Source organism: Indicator indicator, chromosome 18 (assembly GCF_027791375.1).
Source record: "Indicator indicator isolate 239-I01 chromosome 18, UM_Iind_1.1, whole genome shotgun sequence".
Classification (NCBI taxonomy): Eukaryota; Metazoa; Chordata; class Aves; order Piciformes; family Indicatoridae; genus Indicator; species Indicator indicator.
This window is the reverse complement of record NC_072027.1, coordinates 18,808,620-18,836,052: the sequence shown is the minus strand read 5'-3', so window position 1 is coordinate 18,836,052 and position 27,433 is coordinate 18,808,620. Positions and strand designations below refer to the sequence as shown.

Genomic DNA, 27,433 nt, shown 5'->3' with positions numbered 1-27,433 from the left:
GGGACACAGGACCACTGGGCTTTATCACAGGCACAGAATGCTTCTGTGCCTTGTCTTCCCCAGGTGAGAAACAGGGCTAATAAAACTACCTCTTCCATAAAGTGTTTTGAAATCTGGGAATAAAGCCTGGGTGGTATCACCAGGGTCAATAAAATGTGGACTCACATGAAGCTTGTCAGGGCAAGGTGCTTCATCTGCTGCTTCTGTGAGACTCAGCACCTCAGGCAGCAGCTGCAAGGAGCCTCCTCAGCACCCATGTGCTGCAATGGCTGCATCCAGGCAGGGACATCCTTCAGCTGCTCCTCTGAGGCTCCAGCCAGGAGAATTAAGGGGAAAAAAAAATAAATGAAATAGCAGGAATTATGAGAAATTCCTGTGCCACTCAGCCCCTTACACACAGGGTGGGAGCTGAACCAGCCCCAGCAGATCCCATTCCTGCATGGTGCTTCACAAACACCACACAGCTTGGTCACCACCAGCAATGCCCAAAGAAACCTGGTGGATCTTGGAACTACTGGAAAGAATAATAAACTTGGGAATAAACTTGGAAATGGTAGCAAAGAGCCTCCATGAAGGTGGGAGCAGCACAATGTGTCTGGTAGGCAGCTGCTGCTGTGCTGCTGCAGAGGATGGTGAGGTGTGTGCTGTTACAGGGCCCTGTGGACACCAGGCCAGGGGGGTCCTGTGCAAGCAAACACAGCAGCTGGAGCACAGCACAGCCTTTCATTTGAGCATGGAGTGAGCTCCTTCTCCAAACCCCCAGACCCAGGGTCAAGCCCTAGGAGTAGTGTAGCCAGGAGAAGGGCAGGGCCCACAGAGACCAGGAGCAGAGAGCTCTAAAACAAATAGGTCACAGAGGAAACTGGAAGCAGTCAGCAGCTGGGAGGGTGATGGCACAGCAGCCTGATGGAGCAGCTGTTTACCTCCTAAACACACAGACTTGCAGACTGGTGGGGTTGGAAGGGCCCTCTGGAGATCCCCCAGTCCCACCCCTCCTGCTCCAGCAGGGCACCCACAGCAGCTTGCCCAGCAGCACAATGCCCAGGGGGGGTTGGAAGCTCTCCACACAAGGACACTCCACAACCTCTCTGGCCAGCCTGCTCCAGCCCTCCAGCACCCTCACACCAAACAACTTTCTCCTTCTCTACAAATGGAACCTCCTGGCTGCCACTTTGTGCCCCTTGCCCCTTGTGCTGTCCCTGGACACAACTGACAAAAGCCTGGCCCCAGCCTCTTGCCCCCCACAGCTCCTTTAGCTCTTGCTGAGCATTGCTCAGACCTCCTCTGGGGCTGCTCTTCTCCAGGCTCCCCACCCCCAGGGCTCTCAGCCTTTGCTCATAAGAGCCTCCTGCAGTGGTGCATCACATGGAGTGGTGAGGCATGGAGCAGTGGTGGTGCAGCCAGGAGAAAAGCCATGAAAAAGCAGACCTTAGTACAGGTGGTGATGCAGCAGAGCCTGCTCCATGCTGTGGCTTCCCATCATTGTTTGTCTCCCAGCTTGTTTTCTCCATTCAAGTGGTTTCTCATTGACTTCCTCTCGAGCTGTGCTCCCAGCAGAGCTCAGCAGAGAGGAGCAGCCCTGAGTGTGGTGCTCAGAGAGGATGCCCAGGCCTGGGTGTAACCTTTGAGGAGGGCCCAGAGGAAGACTACAATTAATTTTAATTGCTGATGAGATCCAGGTTTAATTCCTGGCTCTCTAAACTTTCCACAGCACTTTGGCCAAGTCATTACAATTCAGACCCACTTGGCAGTGAGCTGCCAACCCCCCTCCCTCCCCTGCCACTTGGGAGTGAGACAATGAAGCACCTCTGTGGAGCTGGGACCTGATTCAGGCTGTCAGTTATCCAGCATAATGACACTTCTCCTCTCTCTCCTCCTCTGTTTCATGCAATCATAGGATGGTTTGGGTTGGAAAGGACCTCAGAGATCATCTTCCACCTTCCCTGTTCTGCTGTGAGACCCTCAAGGCAGAGGCACTTGATAAAATAGGATCTAAGCTTTTGCAGAGCTCTCTGCTTTCTGGATGTTTTGCCACGTGGAAGGCCCAAGAATGGAGTGGTGTTGCCCTCTGCTGCTTCTGCAGCTGCTGCCTTGCACCCAGGAAACAGCTGCACTCATGTGAAGCTATTTTTGTCCTGGGTCATTTGAGCCAGGTGCCAAAATATGAATGGAGAAGTCTGATTTTTGGTGGCCAGGTCTCTTTTCTGAAAAAAGCATTTGTCTGTGCAGCCTCCCAAGTTGAGGGGGACACAGAGGTTGGCACAGCAAGGCCAGTGGGTTCCACAGCTCCCTGCCATGCAATCTGCTGCCTAGAGACAGGTAGGACACCACCACATCTCCCCCCCCCAGGGAAGGAGAAGAGTTCAGCAAGTCCAAGGGTGCACATCATTAGGGACTGATGGTCCCTCTCCATCACCAGTTCTGAGTGGGAAGGACCAGTCACAGTCTCTGTGCCTTCATACCAGTGCCACAGATCCTCCCTTGTGGCTCCATCTCTCTGTGAACACAACCTGGGCAGCACAAGCACTTCTTGAGCCTCACCTAAGCCCTGCTGAAGTCTTTCTGACAGCTGGTGCAGGACTCTGCCACAGCAGTGCTGCCTGACAGAGGTTCTTATGTAAAATCAGGGGAGTTTAAATGTCAGTGCCTCTCTTTGGACACTGCTGGAGGAACTGCTCTTTAAATGATTGCCAAAAATACCTACAGCTCACCTTTTTTGTTTGCTTGTTCCACAACACTCTCTTTTTGTTGCTGAGGAGTGAGCAGGGAAAGCTGCTGGCTCTGGGAATAGCTCAGCTACCATGAGAAAGCTCCATGGAAAGATCCTTCTGCTCTCAGCCTAACACATCTAACCTCAGGGAAGAACTGCTGCAAAGATCAGAAATCCAAAGATTAATCAAAAAAAAAAAAAAAAAGCCAAAACTCAGTTCCCCAGTTCAAGAGGGACAGGGATAGACTAGAAGTGTCCAAAGGAGGCTATGAGGATGATGAAGGGATTGGAACATCTGTCTGGTGAGGGAAGGCTGACAGACCTGGGGCTGTTAGCCTGGAGAAGAGCAGCCTGTGAGGGGATCTTGTTTATGTTAAGTGTCTGAAGGGTGGGGGCAAGAAGAAGGGGCCAGGCTCTTGTCAGTGGTGTCCTGTGATAGGACAAGGGGCAGTGGATACAAACTGGACCACAGCAAGCTCCCCCTCAACAGGAGGAGAAACTTCTTTGGTGTGGGGGTTCTGGAGCCCTGGAGCAGGCTGCCTGGAGAGGTTGTGGAGTCTCCTTCTCTGGTGACTTCCAAGAGCCATCTGGATGCATTCCTGTGTGTCCTGCCCCAGATGACCCTGCTTTGGCAGGGGGGTTGGACTCTCTACTCTCCAGAGGTGCCTTCCACCCCCTACCGTTCTATGGTTCAGTGATTCCAGTGCTGAGGCAGAGCTGAATGCACCTGCAGCTCCTCTGCAGCCCCATGGCTCAGATGGGCAATCAGGAGTTTCCCATTGCAGTGAGAGCAGAAAAGGCTCATTTCCCATCACAGCTCCCTTGGCAAGCTCCTGGTCTCCACCTCAAGCAGCTCAATCTGGCCATAAAGGCCTCACGCCCAGCACGCAGCAGGCATCTTGGCAGCGCTCACGCTCCACGGGGAGTCACTCCAGGGCTTTGATGTTTATTGCAGTTACAGCTGTGCTGGCTGCATCCTGCTGGTCATTGCTGGCTGTTTACACAGCCTGGGCCCTCGGTGGCAGCAGCACTGGCAGGAAATGGTTCCCAGCACCGTTCACAGGAGGGTCCCCCAGGGGATGCCTGCAGGGAGCCTCGACGACGCGTGGCACTTCTGTGTTCCTACCCATCCTGCTGCCCAGCCCCACGCTGTGACTTGGGTCTCTTCCTGCTCCAGTGCAACTGAGTCAGGATGCTGAGCACCTTCACCCAAAACAAACACCTCATAGAGCAGGGCTTTTGATTATTTGAGTTGGCAGGGAAGGCACAACGAGCAGCAGCAGTGGCCAGAAGTCAGAGCCAGACCTGCTCCGCTTTGAACTAAGCTGTGGCTGTGTTTAGAGTAGCCAGGGCCACTGACCCCTGCTGAGAGGGGATCTCCATCCCTTGGCCTCCTCACACCTCTCTGCAGCAAAGCTCAAACACAAGCAGACCAGGGTGAGCATCTCCTTGGCCCAATGTGCACTGGAAGAAAGCTGCTTATCCATCTCATTTACAGCAAGCCCAAGGTTTGGTTTTGCAAATGGGAGAGCTCCGTCTGAGCCATAGCTCTGCTGTGACCTTCAGCAAAGGGCTGTAAGGAAGTGCTGAGTACAATCCTGCCTGCTGGAAAAGGACCTGGGAAAAGGACCAGCCAGCTGGGTATGAGCAAACATGTGCCTAGGTGGCCAAGAAAGCCACCAGCATCCTGGCCTGTGCCAGGAACAGTGTGGCCGGCAGGAGCAGGGCAGGGATTGTCCCCCTGTGCTCAGCACTGGTGAGGCCACACCTCCAACACTGTGGTCAGTTTTGAGGCCCTCCCTACAAGGAGGACACTGAGGTGCTGAAATGTGTCCCAAAGAAGGGCAACAAAGCTGGTGAAGGGTCTGGAGAACAGGGCTGGTGAGGAGCAGCTGAGGGGACTGGAGCTGTTCAGCATGGAGGAAAGAAGGCTGAAGGAAGACCACCTCACTCTCACAAGTCCCTGAAAGGAGGTTGGAGTGAGGTAGATGCTGGTCTCTTCTCCCCAGCAACAAGTGACAGGACAAGAGGAAAGGGCCTCAAGTTGTGCCAGGGGAGGTATAGGTTGGATACCAGGAAAAATCCTTTCCCTGAAAGGGTTGTGAAGCCCTGGAACAGGCTGCCCAGGCAAGTGGTGGAGTCTCCATCCCTGGAGGGATTAAAGAGAGGTGTGGATGTGGTGCTGAGGGCCATGGTTTAGCACCAGCCTTGGCAGAGTTAGAGAATGGTTGAAGTCAATGATCTTAAAGGCCTTTTCCAACTAAAATGATTCCATGATTCTGTGATGCCCTTCCTCTTGCCCTAGTGCTGTGGGTGCAGGAGGTAGCCCACAGGAGGGTCCCAGCAGAGATGGCAGAACAGAGCAATGTCCTCTCCTTTGTCTCAGCTCCCTCCCATCCCTGAAGGCTCTGTTCAAGCTCTTAGATTTCTCCTCAGCTGCACCACAAATGCTGGAATAAATGGGCAGCTCAGCACCTCTGCCCCCCTTCTCCTTAACAAAGACTAAGTGCAGACAATGGCTCTTTCTTCAGCTATTTTAGATGCTCTCAGGTGCCACCAGCACTCAAAAAAAAAAAAATTAAAAAAGGCACCTGTGATCATTTCAAGGAGAAAATGTGTTCCAGGCAGCTTCTCCTCCCCTTGGGAGGACAATGGCTTCTGCAAGGGAGAGGAGCTGCTTGAGCTTGGCACCTGCTGGAGGATATTTTTCCCCGTGATGAGCTCAGCACATTATTATCTGCACTGAATGTCTGGAGTGTCTGAAAGCATCTGCAAGCCAAGGGCCAGAAATGGTGTTGTAAGGCTGCTTAAGAAGCTCAGCAACACAGAAAACCTGGCAGGCTCTTGGGAGCAGTGGAAACAGCCCAAGTCACCTCACGTTCTCCATGGAGTCGAGCAGGCAGTGCCCCCCCCAGGTGACAGGGCTGTGAAGGAGGACATCCCCTTCCTCCAGAGAAGCATCTCCTCCTCCTTCAGAAGGGCAACCATGTGCCCAGAAGATCATTTTCTCTTTTTTTTTTTCTCATTATATCAAAGGAGGTTCTCCTCCCCCTCTACTCTGCCCTAGTGAAGCCCCACCTGGAATATTGCATCCAGTTCTGGGCTCCCCAGTTCAAGATGGACAGGGATCTGCTGGAGAGAGTCCAAGGGAGGGCTATAAGGATGATTGAGGGACTGGAGCACTGAGGAAAGGCTGAGAGACCTGGGGCTGTTTAGTCTGGAGAGGAGAAGATTGAGAGGGGATCTAATCAATGTCTATAAATACCTGAGGGCTGGGGGTCAGAAGGGACAGGGACAGCCTCTGCTCACTTGTGCCCTATGATTAGGACAAGAGGCAATGAATGGAAACTCCAGCACAGGAGGTTCCACCTCAACATGAGGAAGAGCTTCTTTACTGTAAGGGTCACAGAGCACTGGAACAGGCTGCCCAGAGAGGTTGTGGAGTCTCCTTCTCTGGAGGCTTTCAAGACCCATCTGGCAGGGGGGTTGGATTTGAAGACCTCCAGAGGTCCCTTCCAACCTCTAACATCCTGTGAGCCTGTGAGATTGATTGATTCAGTGAGTGATGTGGCCTCTGTCCATAATCCTGTCTGTGTTACTAGACTGCTGGTCATCTAAGCTGCTTTTTGGAGAAGGATATCCCATAATTTTCCTACACAATCACTCCTGCAACTCACCATCCTTATGCTAAGGCAGTTTCCTATTGCTCAACCTTCCTTTCCTCACTGCAGTTAGAAGTCCTTTGTTTTCTGGTCCTGTTTCAAATGGATTTAGAAAACCAATTAGTCTTCTCCTTTCTCTGTAATTAAAGACCTGCTCTTATCTCCTTTTTAATGGACCAAAGAAGACAGATTTTGCCAGCCTGCTGCCCGGGAAGCTAGAAGAGAAAAGCATGAAAAAAGATCTGAAAAGTGAGGGTCTGCTTTTCACAGCCAGTTCCTCTCTGGAAAGAGACCATGTTTTATGGTGTGCTCACCATGACTGACACTGCTTTGGTTCCTCTTTGGCTGGGATCATTGTCAGAAAGCCTCAGACACACAAAAAAACCCCAAACACTTAGGGCTCCCATGCAGTTAGGTGAGAAAAATGAGATCAATTAGGAGCTCACAACACCCAGCTGGTGCCAAGGGGTGGGCTCTGAGCCAAGCCCTGCTACCCCACATACACTGGATGCTGAAGAGCTCACTCCAGACACAGCCCATTCTCAGGGCATTGATCTGACTTCTTCTCAGGCACCTACAGCGTTGGTACCCACCATGAAGCTCAGCTCCTGGTAAGATGCTGCAGGCTGTGGTGCCTCTACAGATTCACAGAGTCACAGACTGCATCGGGTTGGAAGGGAGCCTCAAGGGGCATCTTCTCCAATCCCCCTGCAGGCAGCAGGGACACCTGCAACTAAGTCAGGCTGCACAGGGCCACAGGAAGTCTGATCTTGAATGTCTCCAGGGACAGGGCCTCAACCACATCCTTGAGCAACCTGTTCCAGTATTTCACCACCCACACTGTGCAGAACTTCCTCCTGAGGTCCAACCTAAATCTCCCCTGCTCCAATTTCAAACCATTGCCTCTCATCCTATCCCCACAGGCCCTTCTGAACAGTCCCTCCTCAGCCTTCCTGTAGGGCCCCTTCAGAGACTGAAATGCAGCTCTAAGGCTCCCCAGAGCCTTCTCTCCTCCAGGCTGAACAGTCCCAATTCTTTTAGCCTGTCCCTTATTTTAGCTCCAGCCTTCTGATCATCTTTGTGGCCTTCTCTGGACCTGCTCCAGCAAGCCTACATCCCCCTGGTGTTTGGGGTCCCACAGCTAGAGTAAGGTAAAGATCTGAAACAGGCTTTTATAAGTGCCTGGTCCTCTCTTTGGTGAGAAAGAGAGGCTGGAGATGAGCTCTCTTGCAGGCTGTCTCATGAGGGATGTAAAGCAGCAGGCAGGATGAATCTTGCATCCAGGGCAGACACGTTCTGGCTGTCCATGGGCACACAAGCACTGCTCTGCTCTGGCTGCAGCTGGACCTCTCCTCCTGCCACCCCATGAGGTGCAGCACCCTGCAGAGGCACAGCACCTCACCACAGATCACTGCTGTGATGGAGCTACATGGCATGGCAAGGGGACAGCCAGCTGGAAGGATTCAACCTTTGCTGCTGTTCATCTTTGTTCAAACCTTTGCTGGACCTTTAGCTCCCTGGGGACTCTGGGCAGGTGGAGCACCAGGGGGAGCAGATCCAGCAGGTTTCTGTAGCTGTAATGGAGTTTCTTCCACTAATCTTAACTATACAGACAGCGCCAGGACCACCAGCAACAACCCCTGTAAAATACCAGTTAGGACCTGCTCTGGGAGGCCCTGCTTCAGCAGGGGCTTGGAATAGATGATCTCCAGAGGTCCCTTCCAAACCATTCTACCAGTCAGTCCCCAAGCTGTAGCCCTCTTGTGGCCAGATTGACACAGCCACAGGGGCTTCAGCCAGCTTGCCAGGATGCAAGTCCATGGGATAGAAGGATGAGAGGAGGTAGGAGACAGGAAGGAGGACAGTCCCACCAGCTCCTGGAAGCCTTTACAAACCTCATCCATCCACTCACTGAGGCCTCAAGGGAACAAAGATCTCAAATGTGTGACTCTTAAAGAGTTCAGCCTCTTTAAGCAGCTCCAGAATAGAGGTCACTTGGCTTTGTTCCACCAAGACCTCAGTGGAGGCAAACAGCTCACGGGGAGGAAATGACCCCATGGATTTAGGAGACCTCCTCCCTTCAGCAGAAGACAGCTCCCTGAAGGGTTCAGCTGCATCTGGGAAGGAGGGCATTTGTCCTGGCTGAACAAACTCCAGTAGTAACTCACTCAGAACCTGATCATTTTGCACCCAGTGTCTTCTACTACTCACATCTGTCCAAGCCATTGCTGTAGAAGATGAGGAAAGCCCAAACCACACAAGGAGCAAGAACAGCCCTTGCTTTAGTGCCAGTCACAGACAGCTCCACTCATACTCTCCTTCTTTCATTTCAGGTACTGCAACCTCCACAGACCCCTCTGTCCCCACTGTAACAGGTACCTCCTGGGCTGCTGCCTTCTTTCTATCTCTGTTTGGATGTTGATGTCCATGTGGGGATGCAAATGGACAGCCCACAAATGGCAACCAGACGCAAAACTCCCATGGGCTGAAGTACCTTCTCCCAAGACCTTGCATTGCCTGCCCCTTCTTGCCCCTTCTGTCATCACTCTCCCCTCTCCAGGGGCCATGGAGGGCACTGTGTCCCAGAGAATGGCCTTGCCTGGTTCCCTTCCTACCTGGAAGAGAGCAATGTGGTGTTCCAGGAAGCCTAGTGAAGGCAGAGGGATCCTGCCTCACCCTTGCTCCCCATTAAATAGCAGTTATCATGTTCTCCTCCATGGGTCCTCAGAGCCAAGGTCCCTTTGCCCACAGGACCTCCAAGCCACACCAGTGACAAAGCCTCTCCTCACCACCTCTTGTCCCCATCACCCTTTCAGCTCTACAGGGCTACAACAGCCTCTTTCCAGCCCATCCTTCAACCCTCACCATGGGGCTGCCCCCAACAAGGAGCACACAAAGGAGATCTCACCTCCATGTCTCTCTGCTTTTTATAGGTCAGTCTCAACCAGCAACAGGCAGTCCTGAAGTACAGAACCATACCTCAGGTAAGGCTCATCTGGAGACCTAAAAGTGCAGCTCCTGGGCATCCTGGCTGGTAACTGCTCTGTCCTTTGCTCCATCTGGGCCACCCAGCAATAAATGGGGCTGTGCATGGGAAGAAGGAAGTTTTGTGGTATACAGGCTTCTCCTCCTGCCAGCTCACCCAAGAGGGATTGAGGCATGGGAAGTGAGCAAGAACTGGGTAATAAAATCACTAAATTGAATAGGGAGAAGCAGGATCAGCAGGTCACAACCCGGGGAAAACCCTGGGATTGCTACCTTGTGTGCACACAGAGCTGGGAATGCACCAGAGCCCAGGAACCAGGGGTGGGCACCCCACTCACTCTGCTCAGCAGCTTTTCAAGTGAGGGCCATGGGGTGTGCAGCACATGCCAGCACAGCACCTCACACACCAGCCCTGGCCTTGGCTCCTGGTGATGTGACAGCAGTGAGAGCTTCCCTGCATCACCCTTGCTGCTCAGTACTGCTCTCTTGGCAAGCCTGACCCAATTTATGAGGTTTTTAACTAAAAAATTACAGTGCTTTGCACATCCCCAGCACCTCCTATACAGCAGGTCAACATGCTTCACATTTCTCCAGGAGGAAAAGGGGAAGCATAAAGGCAGACAAGAAGGCAAACAGCATCCTGGCCTGGATCAGCAATGGTGTGGCCAGCAGGAGCAGGGCAGGGATTGTTTCCCTGTACTCAGCACTGGTGAGGCCACACCTTGTGTACTGAGTTCAGTTTTGGGCCCCTCACTCCAGGAAGGACATTGAGAGGTTGGAGTAGGTCCAGAGAAGAGCAATGAAGCTGGTGAAGAGTCTGGAGAACAGGGCTGGTGAGGAACAGCTGAGGGAACTGGGGCTGTTTAGTCTGGAGAGGAGGAAGCTGAGGGGAAACCTCATTGTTCTCTACAACTCCCTGGAAGGAGGTTGGAGAGAGTGGGGGTTGGTCTCTTCTCCCTAGTATCAGGTGACAGAATGAGAGGAAATGACCTGAAATTGTGCCAGGGGAGGTTTAGGTTGGAGCTAACCATAAAACTACCTCCTCTTTGAAAGCAGGGAGAAAAGTGGTGACAAAAAGGAGACTTTCTCCATGTGTGTCCTGAGCTCTTCCAGCTCAGCACCTCCATACACCAGAAAAAACTCCAAATGCTAATGCAAAGAGCTCCCTGACTGAGCAGGGCAAAGACCCTTGTCTACTCAGGCCCCAGCTTCTCCTAGCAGGTTATCCCTAACTCCCAAGGAGTTTGAGGACCTCTCTCAGGCTGGGAGAGTTGGGGCTGTTCAGCCTGGAGAAGGGAAGGCTTCAGGGAGGCCTTAGAGCTGCATTCCAATATCTGAAGGGGACCTACAGGAAGGCTGGGGAGGGACTGTTCAGAAGGGGCTGTGGGGATAGCACAAGGGACAATGGTTTGAAACTGGAGCAAGGGAGATTTAGGTTGGACATCAGGAGGAAGCTCTGCACAATGAGGATGAGGAGGCACTGGAACAGGTTGCCCAGGGATGTGGTGGAGGCCCCACCCCAGGATACATTCAAGGTCAGGCTTGAGGGGGCCCTGAGCAACCTGATCTAGTTGGAGATGTCCCTGATGACTGCAGGGAGGTTGGACAAGATGATCTCTGAGGGTCCCTTCCAACCCAATGCATTCTCTGATTCTATGACCCTTTCCAGCAGCCATGCTCTCCTCCAAGCTGTTTCTGAGCAGAGCTCTCTGAGCTAGTGCTACACTTTCCCTACAGAGCCTTCTGTAAAATCAACACCACCAACCACCTTGAGTCTCACCTCCACAGCTCCAACTGCTGCAGCCAAAGCTGCTTCTGCTGCTACAACACTGCTGACATCAACTGCACGAGGTAAGCATGGAAAAATCCCATTTTAGCTCAGGCAGGGCCTGTTTGTCCATCCCTCCTTAGCCAAGCAAAACTGGGAGCATCAGAAAGCCTGGGCTAGTCCATGCCATGCTACATATTCAGCACTTTTGAGTCTTTGCTAAAAGAGCAGCTCATTCCAGCTCCCCATAAGCACAGGGCTGGACACAACCATGACAGAGATGTGGCAGCTGCCCAGCAAGGCCCTGTCACAAATGCCACATCATGCTGGAACAGGTTGCCTGAGGAGATCAGGGTTGCCCCCTCCCTGGAGGTGCTCAAGGCCTTCAGCAACCTGGGCTAGTGGGAGGCATCCCTGCCCACGGCAGGGGGGTTGGAACTGGATGATCTTTAAGGTCCTTTCCAACCCAAACCATTCAATGTCAATGCTTTACCAGGCAACGTTTTGTGGAGGAGCTACAAGCACCCCAGCCTCCTCATCAGCCCTCTCCCAAGCTCACCTCTCATGCATGCTCTATAAACTGACAGCTCAGCTTGCCAGCTGGACATCTTGAGGCTTGTTTGGAGGGGAAGTCTCAGGCAGAGAAAGTTTTTCACTCCATGGAAACCCAGCAGCTCTCCATAGCACAGTTAGTGGCAGCTTCAAGAGTTAATTCTCCTTTCCCATGTTTTCTTCATCCAGATGAAAAGCCTAATGGAGGTAAAAGCACAAGAGCTTCACCAACCCAAGGTACTTTTTCCTTTTATAGAGTAATAATCAGCTGAGATCATTCCATGGCAATTAGCTTGCTTGGTTCTCACAGTGGAGGTTATCTAAGCACTTGTCTTTACCTTGGGACTGAGCCATCAGCAACACACCAAAAAAAAAAAAAATCCCAAGCCTGGAATCCTTACAAGCAGTGATAAAACACCAGATCAAATGCACTTCACATCCTCTGCCTGGGAGGAACTTGAACAGTAGCTGAAAGGCTGATCTGTGCTCAGGAAAAGGCAGCTCTTTAAACACCCTTTTAAAAAAATATTATCATTTTGCTCCTGACACTTTGCTTAACCCAGCCTGTAAGAAAAAATGAGAGACTCCAGTCAGAGATTGAAGCAGAGGAATGGCTGAATCCCCATCCCTGGTGGGATGTAAAAGCCATGCAGATGTGGTGCTGGGGGACACGGCTTAGTGGTGACTTGGTAGTGTTGGGTTAATGGTTGGACTTGATGAGCTCACAGCTCTTTTCCAGCCTCAGTGACTGATTTGCTGATTCTCTGCCTCTCCAAGTGTGCCTCTCAGATCTTCTGTACCACAAGCAAGGTTAGAAACCCTCGGTCAGCTCTGCTGCACAGATGTCCAACCAGCAGGCCTGTGCCCAGCTAAGCCAAGAGCCCCTTGCACGAGCAGACTGCTATTAATTATAACCCCTTGTTAGAGCTAACAGCTCCATACATCTCTGACTGCAGAAATGTTGCTGATGCTTCCAAAAGCCAGCTCTCCTGTTGTGTGAGACCCAGCCTTTCCCAGGGTATCCATGCCAGGCTCAGCAAACCACAGCTTCTGCCCACCGCCTGCCCGTGGCTGGAAGAACAATGTCAGGATGAAACAAAGGGTTTGATGACTGGTGGGGGGAAAAAAATGTACAGCAGTGGTCCCTGCTTCTCAGGAATGTTCTGCTCCCAGTTTGATTTGTTATTTCATACTTTTTTCCCCTTTTCTTATCATTTCCCCCTTTTTCTTCTGAGTTTTGGCAAAATTGCATTCTAAAGCAGTGATGTTTCTGCAAGACAGGAACCCCAGTTTCAATTCACTGCAGTGCCAGGAGCTGTTCCACACTCCTCCAGGCAGCCTGTACTTTTGGCCAGGTGGGGATGGGAATCATAGAATGGGTGGGGTTGGAAAGGACCTCCAAAGGTCATCCAGACCAACCAGCCTGCAGTCAGCAGGGACATTCTCCACTCAGTCAGGTTGCCCAGAGCCATGTCAAGCCTGAACTTGAATATCTCCAGGGGTGAGATCTCAGCCACCTCCCTGGGCAATCTGTTGCACTGTTCCACCCCCCTCCTGGTGCAGAACTTGTTCCTCACATCCAGTCTAAATCTGCTCTGCTCTCATTTCAAACCATTGACTCTCCCTGCATGTCCCTGCAAGGCCTTTGCAAACAGTCCCTCTGCAGCCTTCTTGTGGCCTCCTTCAGGTACTGGAAGTTGCTCTAAGGTCTCCCTGGAGCCTTCTCTTCTCCAGGCTGAACACCCCCAGCTCCCTCAGTCTGTCCCCACAGGAGAAGTGCTCCAGCCCCCTGATCCTCTTCATGGCCCTCTCTGGACCTGCTCCATCAGGTCCATGTCCTTCCTGTGTGGAGGGCTCCTGAGCTGGACACAGTACTCCAGATGAGGTCTCACCAGAGCAGAGTAGCAGAATCCCTCCCTCCATCTGCTGGCCACACTGCTTTTGAATAGCAGAGAAAATCCTCCCTGACCTACAGATGATGTTCTGAAGCTCTAAAGCATCATTTTTAGTCTCCTGACATGGCCTGTAGCTGTTCCATAAGGGTTTTTTTCCCCTCTGCACAACTGAAACACAGAGGCTAGCTTCAAATTTGCCTGCAGAGGCACTGGCAGCAGCTGTCACAAACCAAAGAGCTTCACACAAGCCAGTTCCTCCCACTGAGAACTGGAGTCCTTGCTCAACCAAACCTCTGTGCTGCCACAGCTAGACTACATATGGTGTACAAGTTAGCCCAACTCAAACCAGCTTAATTACTTCTAGGTAACCCAGGCCAGCACAACCACTAATTGCAGGCCCAAGGACATGCCAACCATTTGATTCACACCCATGTTCTGCAGGATTTTTCCCCTAAATCCATTGCTTTGTTGTTAAAGTCTCAACATTTAGGAGCAATACCAAAGCTGTAACCTCCCCAGTTTACTCTGCCAGTATTCAACTGCTGCATCTGCCCCAAAACTGCATCTGGGACTGCAGAACTGAAGATTTTGTATCAGGGTCCTTGATTTTTGGTTGCCTGAGTTTCACTTTGGACACAGAAAACAGCACAAAGGATGTTTGGTGTGGAGGTTTTAGCCCAAGTATGAATTCCCAGATATCACCAGCACTGATGGATGGACCACTGGGTGGATAAGGAACTGGCTAGATGATCATGTTCAAAGGGTTGTGATCAACAGCCCAAGGTCCAAACAGAGACCAGTGACAAGTGGAGTTCCTCAGGGGTCTGTCTTGAGTCCAGTGCTGTTTAACATCTTTGTCAGACACAAGGACAGTGAGGTTGAAGCACCCTCAGCAAGTTTGCTGATGGCACCAAGCTGTGTGGTGCACTGGACTTATGTGAGGGCAGGGATGGCATCCAGATGGACCTTGACAGGCTTGGGAATTGGGCCAGGGACAACTGCAAGAGGTTCAACAAGTCTCAAAGTGCAAGGTCCTGCATCTGGGATGGGTCAATCCCAGGCACAAACCCAGGCTGGGTGCAGAGTGGGTTGAGCTCTGAAGAAAAAGCTTTGGGGGTGTTGGTTGCTGAGAAGCTCCCCATGAGCCAGCAGTGCCCTCATGCAGCCCAGCAGGCAGCTGTGTGCTGGGCTGCAGCCAGAGGAGTGTGGCCAGAAGGGCAAGAGAGGAGATTCTGCCCTTTTAATCTGCTCTGCTGAGACCTCACCTCCAATCCTGCCTCCAGTTCTGGTGTCCCCAGCATAAGCAGGACACAGAGCTGTTGGAGTGAGTCCAGAGGAAGCCACAAAGATGATCCAAGGGCTGGAGCAGCTCTGCTATGAGGACAGGCTGAAGGAGTTGGGATTGTTCAACCTGGAGAAGACTCCAGGGGGACCTTAGAGCTGTCTTCCAGCAGCTGAAGGGATCTTATAGGAAGGCTCCAGAGGGACTTTTCATGAGAGTGTCTAGAGCTAGGACAAGGCAGAATGGTTTGAGGCTGAGGGAGAGCAGGGTTAGACTGGGTCTTAGGAAGAAGTTCTTCAGTACAAGGGTTGTGAGGCTGGAACAGGCTGCCCAGGGAGATTGTGGATGCCCCCAGTCTGGAGGTGTTCAAGGCCAGGCTGGATGAGGCCTTGAGCAACCAAGTCTAGTTGAGAGGCATATCCCTGCCCATGGCAGGGAGGTTAGAGTAGATAATCTCTGAGGTCCCTTCTAACCAAAACCATTCCAGGTTTACCACAACTCCATTCCCCTCTCCAGCATGCCCATTAGCTCTTTTGGTTATTAGGTGACGCTCAAGGGCAGGACTCACCTTCTGTGTTTCTCTTTGCAGGTCAAGAGCCCCAGAGAAGTGAGAGTACCACAACATCAGCAACTCAGAGTGCCTCCTCCTTTCTCTCACAGAGAGGTGACTGCTGATAGATATGTTCCAGCCCTTCTCACAGCCAACAGCAAGGCCACCACACTGCTGTCTTCAAGGCAGCGTGGTGAGTGACCAACAAGCACCTGAGGGCTGTTGGCCATCTCATTAGCCCTTGAAAATCCTGTAAAGCTCCACAGAAGCAGAACTTTGGGACAACTGTGGAGGCTGGGAATAGTGGTTGTGCATCACAGCAGGAAAGGTGCCAGTGTGGTAAAAGGAGGGAGATGAGACAAGCTGCCCCCTCAAACACTCTGCCAGATCACTCCTTCACCTGCCACACTCAGCTCCCTCACTAGAGCCCCAGCAGAAAACCCTTGGGATGCTCTCAGGCTGTCCCTAAAAAGGGCCACATCAAGACAATCTGATCCCCACACAGGTGTTGGTCACTTTGCTGGTTACTCAGGATCCAACATTATTCTCTTCAACAAAGTGCAAGTTATATCCTCCAGCACTGCTAGGAAAGCTCCTTCCAGCCTTGGAAGAAAGCCTTTCATACAAAGCTGCCTTTTTCCCCTCTTTTAGGCACCTCCACCCCAGCCACTCCAACACCACAGCCCTCTGGCTACTTGCCTGTGCCCACCCCAACAGACGACAAATCCCCGCTGACGGTGGCAGCTTTTGGTAAGGTCCTGGGCAGCCTGGGCAGAGGGGAGGATGTGTTTTGCCAGGCCCTGCTGGTTTGGACACCCAGCCTCAAAGACACTTCCCTGGAGATGGAGCTAAACTTTTCTCCTTCAGCATGCCTGGTCCTGGAGTGTTCAGAGTGCAAGGGAAAAGCCTTGAGGAAAAGACTTGTCACCAGCAGGCACCTGAGAAGGAGAATCACAGAATTGTTTAGGATGGAAAAGACCTTTAAGAGCTTCCAGTCCAACTGTTAACCCACCACTGCCAAGCACACCACTAAACCATGGCCCTCAGCATCTACCTGGCTCTTCAATCCCTCCAGGGATGGTGATACAGCCACTGCCCTGGGCAGCCCACTCCAGGGCTTGACAACCCTTTCAGGGAAGAAATCATTCCTCATGTCCAACCTGAGCCTCCCCTGGAACACCCTGAAGCCATTTCCTCTTGCCCTATTACTTGTTACTTGGGAGATCAACCCCCACCTCACTCCAACCTCCTGTCAGGGAGTTGTAGAGAGCCAGGAGGTCTCCCCTCAGCCTCCTTTTCTCCACACTAAACAACCCAAGCTCCCTCAGCTGCTCCTCATAAGACCTCTTCTCCAGATCCAGTGTTACAGAGGACAGATAATTTGGAAGCCCATCAGGGCTACACCTGGGCACCTGGGCTTGAAATCTTGCTCCCAGCACCAATATTTGCCCCAGCTCCATGTTACAACAAGACCTAGGCACAAATCATCCCAAATTATGCCTTGGTTTCCCTGGCAGGGTCTAGGATAAATACACTGCCTGTCTGGAAGCCTGAACAATGTTCTGTCCTGCAAACCTATTGAGACTGCAGTCCCACCCTGGTTTGTTTCCTTCCTCTGCACCCTGCTTGGCAAGAGGCAGCCAAGCCATAGAATCATTTTGGTTGAAACGATCTTTAAGGTCATAGAATCCTAGAATGGTTTGGGTTGGAAGGGACCTCCAAAGCACATCCAGTCCAAACCCCCTGCAGTCAGCTGGGTCATCCTCAACTAGATCAGGATGCTCAGAGCCCTGTCAAGTCTCACCTTGAATATCTCCAGGGATGGGGCCTCAGTTATCTCCCTGGGCAACCTGTTGCAGTGTTCCACCACCCTCATGGTGCAGAACTTGTTCCTCACATCCAATCTAAATCTGCTCTTACATCAGGCCATTGTCCCTCATCCTGTCCCTGCAGGCCTTTGCAAAGAGTCCCTCTGCAGCCTTCTTGTAGCCCCCTTCAGGTACTGGAAGGCTGCTATTAAGTCTGGCCAGAGTGTAAGATCATCAAGTCCAACCATTATCTAACTCTACCAAGTCCTCCACACCCTCTAGGCTGTGGGAGGCTGAAGCAAGAGGTGCCATACCTTAACCTGCCAACAGACTTGGAAAGAGGCATGGAGTAGACTTAACAGCCCCTGTCTGCCGTGGGCTATACTGTCCCTCTCCTCCATCAAGCTGAGCAAAACCCCCAATCTTCTATCACACTACAGGAAAAAGTGTTAATCCAGAAGCACTTTGAGCAGGGGAGTGTTAACTCCCTGAGTACCCTTTGCATATATCCTCCACCAGCAGTCCAAACAGGGCAAGATTCCCATGTGAAGAACAGTTGGGTTGATTGAGGCCTGATGGCAGGACCAGACCTGCACTTGGCCACTGGTTTACCACAGATAACCCCAGCCACAGCCTTTCCCTTGTCTCTCCCAATCCCAGTATTTATCTGACCCTTATACACCTCCCAGGTAAGATTTACTAACTGTAGTAGAGACATGCTGACTCCAACCAACCCCCAGGACTTCTGTCCTCCTGACTTCTGCCCTCCTGGCACTGCCCCACCAATACTCACCACTACTCACCAGAAGTCTTCTGAGGCTAAAGCAGAAGAGGATAAAGCTCTAGTGACCATTACCTTCTCTGCCTGTTGTGTCCCATGCTCATTTGAACAAAAATCTTGGTTTCCTACCCAAGTTGAAAGTCTCTCTGCTACCCCAGAAGCCAAGGACAGGCACATTGTTCTATCAGTCACCACGAGGGTGGTGAGAGACTGGCAGAGGTTGCCCAGGGAAGTGGTGGAAGCCTCATCCCTGGAGGGTTTTGCAGCCAGGCTGGATGTGGCTGTGAGCAACCTGCTGTAGTGTGAGGTGTCCCTGCCCATGGCAGGGGGGTTGGAACTGGCTGAGCCTTGAGGTCCCTATAAGAGTTCTTTCCTTTATCCCCAGGTGTCATCAGCTTCATAGTCATCCTGATAGTGGTTGTGATCATCCTGGTCAGCGTGGTCAGCCTGAGGTTCAAGTGTAACCACTCAAAGGACTCAGAAGGTATTTGCCTGGGGTGCTCTGTCTTTACCCAATCAAAAAGTCATCAGTTCCCATCTGGATTGGGTAGCTCCTAAAATCTTACCTGGTGGGGAGGTTTTGAAGCCAAACTGGAGCACAGATTCCTAGACTCATGAAATGGTTTGGGTTGAAAGGAACCTTAAAGATCACCCAGTTCCAATCTCCCTGCCACAGGCAGGGACAACTACTAGGCCAGGTTGCTCAAGGTCCCGTCCAGCCTGGCTCTGAACACCTCCAAGGTTGGAACCTCCACAACTTCCCTGGGATTCAGCAGTTAGGAATGTAGAGTGACCACCTCTTTAGAGGCCTAGCCCAGATTCACCAGCACATGGGAAGAGTCTCAAGTTTGCTGCAGTTCCACATGCAGATTCCCAGAGGTGAGCAGCAGCTCTTCCAGCAAAACTCATGGAGCTGGACCCTCCTTTTCCCGTGGGATCCCATTTCCCACTAAGCAGTGCCCACTAGAGGGCAAAGCTGCTCCACAGCAAGCCAGTAACCGCCAAAGGACTAAGGAACGACAGTGAGGAGGCAGCAGAATCTTCTCTCCTGCCACTCTGTCACCTCAGTGGACAGAGTGGTCTCAGCTATTCCCCGTGGTGTCTCTGCTCTCACTTGGATTTCATTTACACCCCTGTACGATGTAGTTCTGAATGCAGCTGACTTATTTTATTGCTTGGCAATGATGGTTTCTCACCTGTACATCAACAAGTGCCTTTCTCCTTCCAGACAAGCAGAAGCCAGGGAGCTCCATGGTATCAGAGAGGTAAGACTGTTCACAACCTTCTGAAAAAAAACAATTTTACTCCACAACTAATTTTAGCAAGGAAAAGAGGCTGCTTTTGGTTATTTCAGGTGGAAGGAAGGACTTCAAGACATCTTTGAGACAGGTTAAAAAAAAAAAAAAATCAGCTTTGATAGAACCTCATCCTGTGCCTGATGGAGTCAAAGGTAGTAGAAGTGGTATAAAGGGCCCTCATGTCAAAGCTGCACTGGGACCTCTGAGGACTCATCACCTTCCCAAAGCAGTTGGCTTATCTTTCTTTGCGTACATACAGAATTAAAGTCTAAAATTGGGGGTCTGGATCTTAAAGTAGCCTCAGTGAGATGAGATCAGGTCCCCATATATATCTCCCAGATGCCTGTTACTATTATCTAGTAAGAGCAGAGCAAGGGGGCCCCAATCCAGAGACCTTTAGAAGAGAAGCACCAAGTGGAGATTCACAGATTGCATCAGGTGGGAAGAGATCCTAAAAGACCACCTAAAAGGTGGTCATCTTGTTCAACCCCCTGCAGCCAGCAGGGACACCTCCAACTCCATCAAGCTGCCCAGGGCCACAGCAAGCCTGATCTTGAATGTCTCCAGGGATGGGGCCTCAACCATATCCCTGGGCAACCTGTTCCAGCATTTCACCACTGTCATTGTGTAGAAATTCCTCCTAAATCCAATCTAAATCTCCCCTGCTCCAGTTTCAAACCACTGCTCTTGGGCCTATCCCCACAGGCCCTTCTGAACAGTCCCTCCCCAGCCTCCTGTAGGTCCCCTTCAGATACTGAAATGTTGCTCTAAGGTCTCCCCAGAGCCTTCTCTCCTCCAGGATAAGCAGCCTGAATTCTTTCAGCCTGTCTTCACAGGAGAGGTGCTCCAGGATGGTCCACCTGAAGCACATGGCTTATCACTGCTGCCCAAGAAGAGAGGCTGCATGGGGGGAAGCAGCAGGAAATAAGAATTGGAAAGGACCAAATCATGTTGCTCCTACTGGCTCTGGCCAGCCTGATCTAGTGTGAGGTGTCCCTGCTCATGGCAGGGGGGTTGGAACTGGATGATCCAGTTGTTGAAGGATGTGGTTCCTTCCAACCCTGACTGAATCTATGATTCTATGATTCTATACTTTTCCATGTGAAAGCTTCCTACCAAAGTTACAAACCCTGCTTTGGAAAGAGGCAAGGGAAAAAAGGAGTAAGGTCTCTAAGTACTTAGGTGCTAAGTTTGTATCAACATCAATGGTTTCCAAATACCATTAATGGCCATGATCTGAAGCCACCAAGGCAGGACATAGCAGAGCAGTGCCCCCGAGACACCCTAATCCCCAAGGTCATTCAGTCTCCACCAACACTAAACTGCATATCCCAGCCCTCAAGGCAAGGAGAAAGTGGAATTCCACCTTCCTGACACTTTGACTCTTGGAGAAGAAGGTGGCAATGTGTGATGTAAACATATCCAGGGTTCCCTTTGTGTGACAAATAAGAGTGCAGGGCAGAGGGACACAGTCAGATTTCCTTGTGTTCCAGTTCTGGTAGGGGCTGCAGGGCTAGAAGGTAATTCAGCTACCCAGAGCCAGATCCAAACTGCTCCTTGATTCTGCCTACAAGAGGTGACAGTGGTGCTGTCAGGCAAACCAGCACCACATCCCAATTCATCTGAACGTGCTGCTTGGCTCCCCAGAGAGCTCCTAAGCCATGTTCAGACAGGGGATGGGGGATGGGGCACTAAGGATGGGCCTGAATCAGGACAGCAGCTCAAAGGGCAATGTGAGCCAAGCCTGGTCCCTTGTACCAGCCAGCCACAGCCTTGCCTGCTTGCCCCCAGCTGTGTGTGAAGGAAAGCCTCTCTTACATTTTGAGAGGAGCTAATATCACCTTCTCTTCTTGACAGCTGCTCAGCAGGCTCAAGCCAGAAGGATAACAGCATCACTCTGATCTCCATGAAGAACATCAACATGAACAACAGCATGAGCTACCCACCATCAGAAAAGGTTTGCCTCTAAAGCCTGCCTTTCTAGAGGGTCACCTGGGGCTTGTTTCTCTTGCTGGATAGGAACATGCCTCTGAGCTAGCTCTTTGCTCTCCTGCTCCTTCACAAAAGCAATAAAACCCAGCTGCCAGCCAGCTCCTAAAGGTACCAGTCTGGTTGCACTGAGCCAGTTTGAATGTCCATCTCAGGTTTATCCAAGTTCCCTGAGCCAAGGTGTCTGCTATACCTCATGGATATAGGTGCCATCACCTAGGGCCAGCCAGCAGAGCTACACTGGTTTGTCATTAGAATTGTTTTGGTTGCAAAAGGCTTTGAGATCATCAAATCCAAACATTCTCTAACCTCAACACTGCATCTACTCATCTCTTAAACACCATCAGGAATGGGGATTCAACCACCTCCCTGGGCAGCCTGTGCCAGTTTCTGAGGACCCTTTCAGCGAAGAAGTTTCTTCTAATGTCCAACCTAAACCTCCCCTGGTACAACTTGAGACCATTTTCTCTTGTCCTGTCTCTTGTTCCTGGGGAGAGGAGACCAACTCCCACCTGACTCAACCCCCTTTCAGGGAGCTGTAGAAAGCCAGAAGGTCTCCCCTCAGCCTCCTTTTCTCCAGGCTGAACACCACCAGTTCCCTCAGATGCTCCTCACAATATCTAAGTTCTAGACTCTTCACCAGCTCCATTGCTATTCTTTAGACCCTCTTCAGCCCCTCCATGTCCTTCTTGGAGTGAGGAGCCCAAAACTGAACCCAGCACTCAAGGTGTGGCCTCACCAGTGCTGAGTACAGGGGGACAATCCCTGCCCTGCTCCTACTGGCCACACTATTGCTGATCCAGGCCAGGATGCTGGTGGCCTTCCTGGCCACCTGGGCACACCCTGGCTTATGTTCAGAGAGCTGCCAATCAACAGCCCAAGGTCTTTCTCTACTGGGCAGCTTTCCAGCCACTCTGCTCCAGACCTGGAGCTTTGTATGCACTTTGATCCAAGTGCAGGACCTGGGATTTGGCCTTGTTGTATCTCATACAGTGAGCCTTGAGCCATTGCTCCAGCCTGTCCAGGTCCCTCCCTGAAGAGGTAAACAAGCTTGCCTTTGAGAAATCAAGGTCTCCCCCTCTTAGTCAAGGCTTACCCACTCCTGCTCCACAGGTGATGTTGGAGCACACTCCCATCAGGACTCTCAGGTCCATTCCACGTGAGCAATCCACATCACTTCCCACCCTTCTGAGGCTGGGGTTGAGCTGGAGGGAACATGTTGCTTACCTCCTTTTGCCATCCCCAACAGGCTGCTGACACACCACATCTTCTTTCTGCAGGTGCTATGAAGCCCAGGGCCCAGAGCTGAAGCTGACACATGACAACCAGCAGTGATTTTCTAGGTTGATTTTTTTTTCCCTTGAGGAAAGAGCAAGGGTGGACTTTCTCTATAAATTATGATGTCCTTTCTGATCAATACATTTCCAGTAGCATCCCACATAGCTTCCCCACCTGGGGTCTAAGGGCTTTCTCCAGTTACAGCTTGCCATGCTCACTGGTTGGCATCTACCTGTAGTTGTAGATAAGGCCTTCAGACACTTCAGACACTCAGAAGCATGAAGGATCATCTACTTCACTAACAAACTGCTGCCTTAATGGCCTTCATGGTCCATGCAGCCAGTCATGGGCTTGTTGAGTCAACCCCCCCATGCATGGTCTGAAGCTGGAGGCCTAATGGGACACTAATGGCCAAGTGCTAGATCAAATCCCAGCACAACTGCTCCAAGCCCCTTATCCTTGGTGTCCTCATTGTCCCTGCAGTGATGGGGATGATCCCAGCCACCTACCTCACAGGGTTGTTGTGAGGCTATGCTAACTGATGTCTGTAAAGCATTTGGGGAGGCAGGGATTAAAGGTGCTGCTGAAATGCAAATTGCCCTCTGAAATACCTGATTATTGATAGCTGGGCTTCAGGCAGGCAGGGTGCAGCTTCTCACAGCTCCAACGTGCTCAGTGAAGACTCATCTGGAGTGTGAAGCACAAGGGCTGTGCATTGCCAGGGTCTGAGCTCAGTGCAGAACGGAGTGGCCAAAAAGAAAATGCTGAGCCTCATAGTCTGGCAGCCTGAGTTTGCTGGGAGAGCTTCCATCTTCTGCACCATCACTTTCCCAGAGCTTCCAGAAATGCAGCTTCCACCACCACTGCCTTCTGCACCAAAAGCACCCACGAGCTCCCAGAAGTACAACATCTCTTTCCATGGACCAGCCAGAGCACCCAGCTTACTGCAGCACCAAGAACCACCAGTGGCACCCCCAGCTCACCACAAAAACCAGGACAATCCTACCTGTTAGGCTCCACAGTGTCACAGCTCATGTTTGGAGGCCCTGTTCTCCAGACCCTTCCCCAGCTCTGGAAGTGTCCTTCTCTGGACCTGCTCCAGCCCCTCAATGTCCTTCTTGGACTGAGGGCCCAAACTGAAGCCAGTATTCTAGGTGTGGCCTCAGCAGTGCCAAATACAGAAGGACAATCCCTGCCCTGCTCCTGCTGGCCACACCATGGCTGATCCAAACCAGAATGCTGGTGGCCTTCTTGGCCACCTGGGCACACACTGCCTCATCTTCAGCCAGTTGTCAGCCAACACCCCCCAGGGCCTCTTCCACCAGGCACTTCCCCAGCCACTGTGCCCCAAGCCTGCAGCATTCATGGGGTCGATGTGCCCCAAGTGCTGGACCATGTTTGGAGAAGGGCCATGAGGATGAGCAGAGGGCTGGAGCTGCTCTGCTATGGGCACAGACTGAGAGAGTTGGGGTTGTGCAGTCTGGAGAAGAGAAGGCTCCCAGGAGACCTTCTTGTGATATGCTCCCAGGCAACCAGAACCAGAACAAGAGGACACAGTCTCAAGCTGCACCAGGGGAGGTTTAGGCTGGAGGTGAGGAGAAAGTTCTTCACAGAGAGAGTGGTTGGCCATTGGAATGTGCTGCCCAGGGAGGTGGTGGAGTCACCATCCCTGGAGGTGTTCAAGAGGGGATTGGACGTGGCACTTGGTGCCATGGTTTAGATAGGCATGAGGTTTAGGGTGACAGGTTGGACTCGATGATCTTTGAGGTCTCTTCCAGCCTTCTTGATTCTATGATTCCAGTATCTGAAGGGGGCTACAAGAAAGCTGGGGAGGGACTTTTTAGGGTGTCAGATAGCGATAGGACTGGGGGGAATGGAGCTAAACTGGAAGTGGGGAGATTCAGATTGGATGTTAGGAAGAAATTCTCCACCATGAGGGTGATGAGAGACTGGCACAGGTCTCCCAGGGAGGTGGTGGAAGCCTCATCCCTGGAGGTTTCTGCAGCCAGGCTGGATATGGCTGTGAGCAACCTGCTGTAGTGTGAGGTGTCCCTGCCCATGGCAGGGGGGTTGGAACTGAATGATCCTTGAGGTCCCTTCCAACCCTGACAGTTCTATGATTCTAAGTGCAGGACCCAGCACTTGGCTTTGTCAAACCTCATCCAGCTGACCTCAGCCCATCCATCTGATGACGTTCTGCTGGCCCAGAACAACTGAGCCTGATTTAATTGCATCAGATGGAGCAGAGCTGCCCACTGGAACCCATGGTGCTGGAGGTCGCTGGGCTGCAGCTGCCAGCGAAGTGTTCAGCAAAATAAATGCAAGGCTGTCACAGGTCCTGCTGAGACCACCACACCTTCTGTCTTGAACATATGCACCAGCCAGCCTGAGGAAGTGCTGCTCATAAATTAAGGTCTTCTGGGCAAATTCCTGGAAAGTAAAAGGACATTGCTCTACCAGCCTAGGGAATCTGTTTCAGCAGAAGGTCCCAGGTGATTCCCATGGAGGGGAGGGAGGGGAATCCAGACAGCTCCAGATCCCAGAGGTGTGTGACTCACTGCATGGAGCATAGAATCATTGAATTGGTTTGGTTAGAAAAGACTTTTAAGATCATTGATCCAACTGTTATCCCAGCACTGCCAAGTCCACCACTAAACAATGGCCTTTAGCATCACATCTACATGGCTCTTCAATCCCTCCAGGGATGGTGACTCCCATCAGTTCACTGGGCAGCCTGTTCCAGGTCTTGACAACCCTTTTGGGAAAGAAATTGTTCCTCATGTCCAACCTAAACCTCCCTTGGTGCAACCTGAGGCCATTTCCTCTCATCCTGTCACTTATTACCTGAGAGAAGAGACCAACCCCATCTGGCTCCAACCTCCTTTCAGGAAGTTGAAGACAGCAACAAGGTCTCCCCTCAGCTTCTTCTTCTCCAGGCTAAACAACTCCAGCCCTGTTCTCCAGACCCTTCACCAGCTTTGTTGCCCTCCTCTGGACCCTCTCCAGCATCTCTGTGTCCTTCTTGCAGTGAGTGAGGGGCCCAAGCATTACAAGTAGGGTTTTAGTTCCAGAAGACACCACAAAGGCAGTTTGTAAGCACCTGAGATATCAGACACCTCAGTGAGCATCAAGCTTTAACTAATGTCCCCTCCTGCAGAGAAGGAGACAAACCTCCCCCACACCTGAAGATTCTCCCACAAGATCTCACTGCTGCTTTAGTTTGCCTTCCTTTGACCTCCTTTTCCCCATAGACTCTTGAGGGTCTTGACAAACAACCTGAAGCTGCTCCACCTCAGAACTGATCCACATGCAAAAGCACAGTTCCAACTTTGACCTCAGCCAAAAGAAAGACTGAATAAAAACTAAACAGCAACACTGATGTGACCCTCAACTTCCAGTCTCTACTGCTCACGTGTCCATGCACTCTCCATGCTGCTGTGCTCCCACAAAGCTCACTGGTGGAAGACACCAACTCCCTCACATCATGACTCCATTCCCAGAGCTCACTAGCCCAGCCCGACGTGTGGGATGAGGGCAAACAAGCAGCAGCAGGAGCAACGCATGGATGCAGCTGGAAGGAGCCACAGGACAAGCCCTTGAGGCGCTTCCTACCAAAGTCTAGGCAGAAGGCATGGAGTAGGTGTTTCTCCAGGCCCCTCCCAGCCTCACACAGTGACTCAAGACCATCTCCCATGGCTCTGTCAGCAAAGCAGTGCTGCCAAGAAGGAGCCTTCAGCACCACTCCCTGAAGTTACTGTCCCAGTCACAGCAATGATCTCAGCACAGTTTGAATTGGGTAGGGGGGTGAGTAGCCAAGGTTTGGCCCACACTAGCCTCCAACAGAGCCCTGTGGGCAACCCATGGTGCTCCTGGCCACACCTCTGAAGGTGCTCCTAACTACCACCACCACAGCTCCAATGGCAACCAGCCCATGGTGCTTCTGGCCACCACCAGAGCTCAGAGGGCAATTTGCATGCTCATCACCACCACCACAGCTCTGAGGGCAACTCACAATGCTCCTGGCCACCAGCAAAGCTCTGAGGGCAAACAACTGGCAGTGCTCCTGGCCACCACCACCACCACAGCTCAGAGGGCAACTCACAATGCTTCTGGCCACCACTACAGCTGAGAGCAACTGGCAGTGCTCCTGGGGATTATCATAGCTCTGAAGGCAATCTCTGGTGCTCCTGGCTACCACCACAGCTCTGAAGGCAACCAGCTTAGGGAGCTCCTGGCCACTTCTTCTGAGCTCAGAGGACACCCCAGGCGCTCTGAGGGCACCCCGGGCGCTCCTGTCACCACTACGGCTCTGAGGGCACCCCGGGCGCTCCTGTCACCACCACGGCTGTGAGGGCACCCCGGGCGCTGCTGTCACCACCACGGCTCTGAGGGCACCCCGGGCACTCCTGTCACCACCACGGCTCTGAGGGCACCCCGGGCGCTGCTGTCACCACCACGGCTCTGAGGGCACCCCGGGCGCTGCTGTCACCACCACGGCTCTGAGGGCATCCCGGGCGCTGCTGTCACCACCACGGCTGTGAGGGCACCCCGGGCGCTCCTGTCACCACCACGGCTCTGAGGGCACCCCGGGCGCTCCTGTCACCATCACGGCTCTGAGGGCACCAGAACCGCTCCCGCCACTGCCTCGAGACGGCACCCCCTGCACGCTGCTATGACGTCACCACCCCTCGCTTTGCGTCACGCCCCGCGCGGTGCCCGCTGGGAGCTGCGGTCCGCGCTCGGCCCGCGGGGGACTCCCGTACCCAGAAGCCCCCGCGCTGCCGCCGGCCGCGCGTACACAAGATGGCGGCGCGGGCGGGCCGGGGCGGTGGGAGGTGAAGGGGGCGCGGGGCGGGCGGGCTGCCCCGGGGGCCC

The 27,433-nt window shown here is 52.3% G+C and overlaps 1 protein-coding gene across 1 annotated transcript in view; it reads left to right on the top strand.

Moving 5' to 3' along the window:
* ECSCR (endothelial cell surface expressed chemotaxis and apoptosis regulator) overlaps positions 1–27,397 on the top strand; it is a 32,245-nt gene extending 4,848 nt beyond the window's left edge. Inside the window, exons 2-11 of the mRNA XM_054388968.1 lie at positions 8,706–8,747; positions 9,306–9,356; positions 11,095–11,208; positions 11,867–11,914; positions 15,444–15,518; positions 16,056–16,154; positions 18,379–18,477; positions 19,222–19,258; positions 21,149–21,248; positions 27,185–27,397. Of these exons, the coding sequence (XP_054244943.1) occupies positions 8,706–8,747; positions 9,306–9,356; positions 11,095–11,208; positions 11,867–11,914; positions 15,444–15,518; positions 16,056–16,154; positions 18,379–18,477; positions 19,222–19,258; positions 21,149–21,248; positions 27,185–27,397 (878 nt within the window). The remainder of the gene's footprint in view (positions 1–8,705; positions 8,748–9,305; positions 9,357–11,094; positions 11,209–11,866; positions 11,915–15,443; positions 15,519–16,055; positions 16,155–18,378; positions 18,478–19,221; positions 19,259–21,148; positions 21,249–27,184) is intronic.
* Positions 27,398–27,433: the final 36 nt, after the last annotated feature.